The sequence below is a fragment of the Eurypyga helias genome, unplaced genomic scaffold (assembly GCF_000690775.1).
Source record: "Eurypyga helias isolate BGI_N326 unplaced genomic scaffold, ASM69077v1 scaffold50, whole genome shotgun sequence".
NCBI classification, from domain to species: Eukaryota; Metazoa; Chordata; class Aves; order Eurypygiformes; family Eurypygidae; genus Eurypyga; species Eurypyga helias.
In genome coordinates, this window is record NW_010227366.1 from 12,022 (window position 1) to 16,033 (window position 4,012).

The 4,012-nt window shown below is 36.1% G+C and overlaps 1 protein-coding gene across 1 annotated transcript in view; it reads left to right on the top strand.

Annotated features, from left to right (window-relative positions):
- Positions 1 to 1,897: 1,897 nt before the first annotated feature.
- Positions 1,898 to 4,012, top strand: part of LOC104512753 (LIM zinc-binding domain-containing Nebulette-like) — a 13,344-nt gene continuing 11,229 nt past the window's right edge. The window contains exon 1 of the mRNA XM_010155855.1: positions 1,898 to 2,126. Coding sequence (XP_010154157.1) covers positions 2,012 to 2,126 — 115 coding nt within the window. The 5' untranslated portion in view covers positions 1,898 to 2,011. The remainder of the gene's footprint in view (positions 2,127 to 4,012) is intronic.

Below are 4,012 nucleotides of genomic sequence, written 5' to 3' on the forward strand. Positions count from 1 at the left end.
CATATAAAATGAATGGGGCTAGTCCTTTTATGTTTAAACTGCTAAACATAATGTAACGTAGAACATATATATGGAAATACATGCATTAGAAGTTGTGTAGAGATGAGTTGAAGACCTTGTCTTCTAGAAACTATAGTAAAAAAGAATTAATTTTCATGACCTGCTTAGGTCAATGGATCTGCCAAAGCAAAAACAACCAGCCAAACCCCTCCCCACTCCCATAGCATCTGTATAAACTGTGCTCCAAATATATGCTGTGTTCTGTTCTAGTCCCAGTTAGTAATTCTTCTGCCCTTAGGTTGCAATAGAGTATTTCATGTATTAAATCTGCTTTTGTGAGAATGAGTGAAGAAAATATCTAGAAAAGAGTTTGTAGTAGAATATTCAAAACATAATTTTCATTCAGTTACTCTACATTTAGAATATTTAGTGTTTGTCATAATAACCCTAAAATGATGCTTTAGGATTCAAAAATGGGGCCAAATAGGACTTCAGTTTTAGGGTTAGAAACCAAATAGTTGAAGTAGTTTTATTTTCACAGTGCTATAGTAAGAACTGGTCAGTGGGATCTGGATGGGGGATACATGATTTGTGTTTTAAATTGTAAGTGAAGTATATTGTTCTACTTCTATGAAATTCTAAATGTCAGGTATAGAATTCATACAGTTTTTAAAATCCTGAAAGCAACTGTTCATAGAAACTGAATGAAGTGAATTGTTGTTGTTAAAGTTGTTGTTTTGTTTTGTGTTCACTTCCATTTTATCCTGTCTTTTAATAAAACCCACAAAAACACGTCAGTATGAGCAAACACTATAAACAGCCTCTTCCTGCATTTTTAAGGGCTGGTGACCTTTTGAAACATTTTACTTACTGAATTTCCTGGGAGATCATTCACCACCCTATTTCATAACAAATACCTTACTGTTTGTGTGAAAAAACCTTATGTTTTAAGGGGCTGCTATGGAATTAGGTTTGTCAAATCTGTTCTTCTGAGTATTTATGGTCTTACAGTACTCAATGGCCTTTCCAAAAGCATCTGGGGAAGCTGCTGGCATTTTCTGTTCATCAAAAGTGTCTGTTATGCCAGGACAGAACTAGCTTGTCCTCTTTGCAGGGTATGAGGCTGCCACTCATCACCTCACTGCTCTGTAGTCGGACATGGCCACAGGCAGGGATTTTATGGATTGTTTGAGTTCTGACTTCTTGCCCTTCCTTTCAAAATTTCTTTGTTTTCTTTGACATATACTAAACAGCTATGTGTGATCTTCTGTTGTAATTTCATTCAAAATCAGATTTTAATTTCTTATATTGAAACAGCTTTTAAGAGTTATCATTGTATGATTCTGCATTTTCTGTGATAATCTATTTCAGCTTACATGGTGGGCATGTATAGTTAGACTTAATTATTGCTGGCTGATAAAATAGTGTTAAATTATGGTGCTTACAACTTCTTAGTCTAATCATGACACTAATGAAAGTTAGTTTAAAACACTTTATTTTAGGCACTGTAGAATGTCAATAAGTAGTCTTGAGAGTAGAGACATTTTGATTTTTTGTATCGTAAATAATTAATGTTAGTTATTTTAAATGCAAGATTCATAATTTTGTTGATTCCCCCTCCAGTATTTTTCAGTATTTGAAGATTGCAGGGCTTATTTCTTATATCTTTGTAATTTAGGTTATGGAAACTTCCTAAGCTTATAATGCCACTGACTCCAAGTAGTTCAGAGCTTCAGTTCTAATGAGGTCAGTGAGCATGGCAGATATTTATTAGCACTCTGTGTGAATTAGGCCATACTTTCAGGTTATTATTTCAACAACCTAATTATATTTGGGTTTGATATTCCATTTTACTAATTAATACTGACTCCTATAATGGAGAGTATGCAGACAAACTGCTGCTTCTGACAGCACCACTGAGAGCAACAAGCCTGGTAGCTCAGACATCCCTGAAAGCAGCCTGACGAGTAAAGGGCAAGAAAAAAAGGGGGGAAAAAAAGAAAGGAAAGAAATGAAGGGAAAGTTACTGTTACAAGAAAAAATGCCAAGATGCCTTACCATGTTGTTTTTTAATGTTCTAAAAACAGCACTGTTCTGTATCAGGTCCCAGCATCTGCAATCTTCAGGTTAGTGCTTTTTATGTGCTTATGCAGTCTGACCTATTCCCAGTATATTCGACTGTGTTGTGCTTCTCTTTCTGAACAGAAAATAATATAACTCTATAATAGATAAGAGTTCTAATCAATTTAGAGTATGTGTTTCCATTTTCTAGCTTATTTAAAAAGTTGATGCTGAGCAATTTAACTTTAGAGATGGCTGGGTATTTTTCAGTGTTGTTCATCAGAAGATAGCAGTTTAATGCTGAACTTCTTTATAGGAACGGATTGCTTGTGATTAATGTTTCAATGCCAAAATAACACTCTTTATTCAGTTTTGAGATTAAGGCATAGCTTGACATATTTGAAAAAAAGAATTAAGTTTTATTTTAAAATATACTTAATTTTAAGAGTCGCATAGATTATAATAAACATTGAAAATTATCAAAATTAAACCTAGATGTTTTGAAACAATTGGCATAAAGTTGTTTCTTTATCTGATTTTTAGAATTTCTTTTTGCATGAACCTTTGAAATATTTTTTCTTTTCATCCCAATTTGGTACATGAGCATCCTTGTCAAACAGTTCTGCACTGGAAAATTATTACTGAGGTTTTCTTAATGTTGTCTGTATGTAATATGTCTGTACTTTTCTGTTTGTTCTCTATACTCCTGTGACTGCCTTTTTATCATGTCCTTTAGAGACTATCCCCTTGCTCTGTACCATGGGGATGCTGCAGAGTTCTGTACCTCATCTTAGCCTCTTCACCATCTCTGTCTCTGGGCAGTCTTTGCACTCATTAAAATATTTTAAGTTCTCTAATACCTGATTTAACTGTCAAGCAAACAGCTCTTGCTGGCTGCTTTGTTGTGGTTTAACCCCAGTCAACAACAAAGCACCATGCAGCCGTTCACTCACCTCTCCTGTCCCCCACTGTGTTGGGGGAGAGAATCCAAGGAAAAGTATGGTGCCTGGGAGGATACATACCTTGGGACAGCTGAGCTGATCTAGCTGTCTGCTATTTTCTGCTGCCTGTGGCCTTGGGTACCTGGTCCAGCCTCCCTCCTTGCACTGAATCTGCTGACTTAGCTCACCAAGCCAGCAGAAAGACAGCCCAGCTGATGGGAAGAGAAAGGGTGGTAGGACTGCTAGATTGCCTCAGCCAACTTGCGGAGCACCAAACTCGAATATGCAGTGAATGTATTACCTGCAGCCTCTTTGAGAGGGTACCTCCTCATGACTCCTGCTGAGCTCTTCCAGCACTCTTAACTTCAGCAGAGAATTATGTTTAGCACTTCATCTTTAAAAGCCTGCTAAAAGCTCATCTGTCATAACAGTGGAGCCACTTCTCCTTTTGTCTTTCACATCCTATCCTCATTGTATCTATCCTGCCTTACTTGCTGCCAAAGTATCAAGGTTCTTGTTTCTGATTAGCCTGTGATACAAGCTGACTTTAAAATTCTAATTAATTAAATTTTTGGTTGGCCACACTTACATTCCCTTTATCTTGCTGTTCATGCTTGGACAGGATGTAAACTTCTGCAAAATGAATGCATTAGCCTTTTTCAAATCTCTCCTTACAACTGTTTCTCAGGATCCTTGTATGGTTAACAAAATGCTGGGCTAAGCTCATCCTGGAATGAGCAACCGAACCTAATCGCAGATTTGTCTCTGGTTTTAAAAGGGAGACAAACTATATTACCTCTAGAGGTCTCTCCCAACCTTAATTGTTCTATCATGTTCTATTTTCTTTTTCTTTTAACTGTGTGTTCTCTTACACTCTAGTGTCTCATTTTAAACTTTGTTTCCTTTCTTTGGATTCAAGCTCTTTGAAACTGTGTCCCTATTACTTGCATACATAATTTTACATATTTTATATGTACACATATTTAAATATAACTAAATACATACATAAA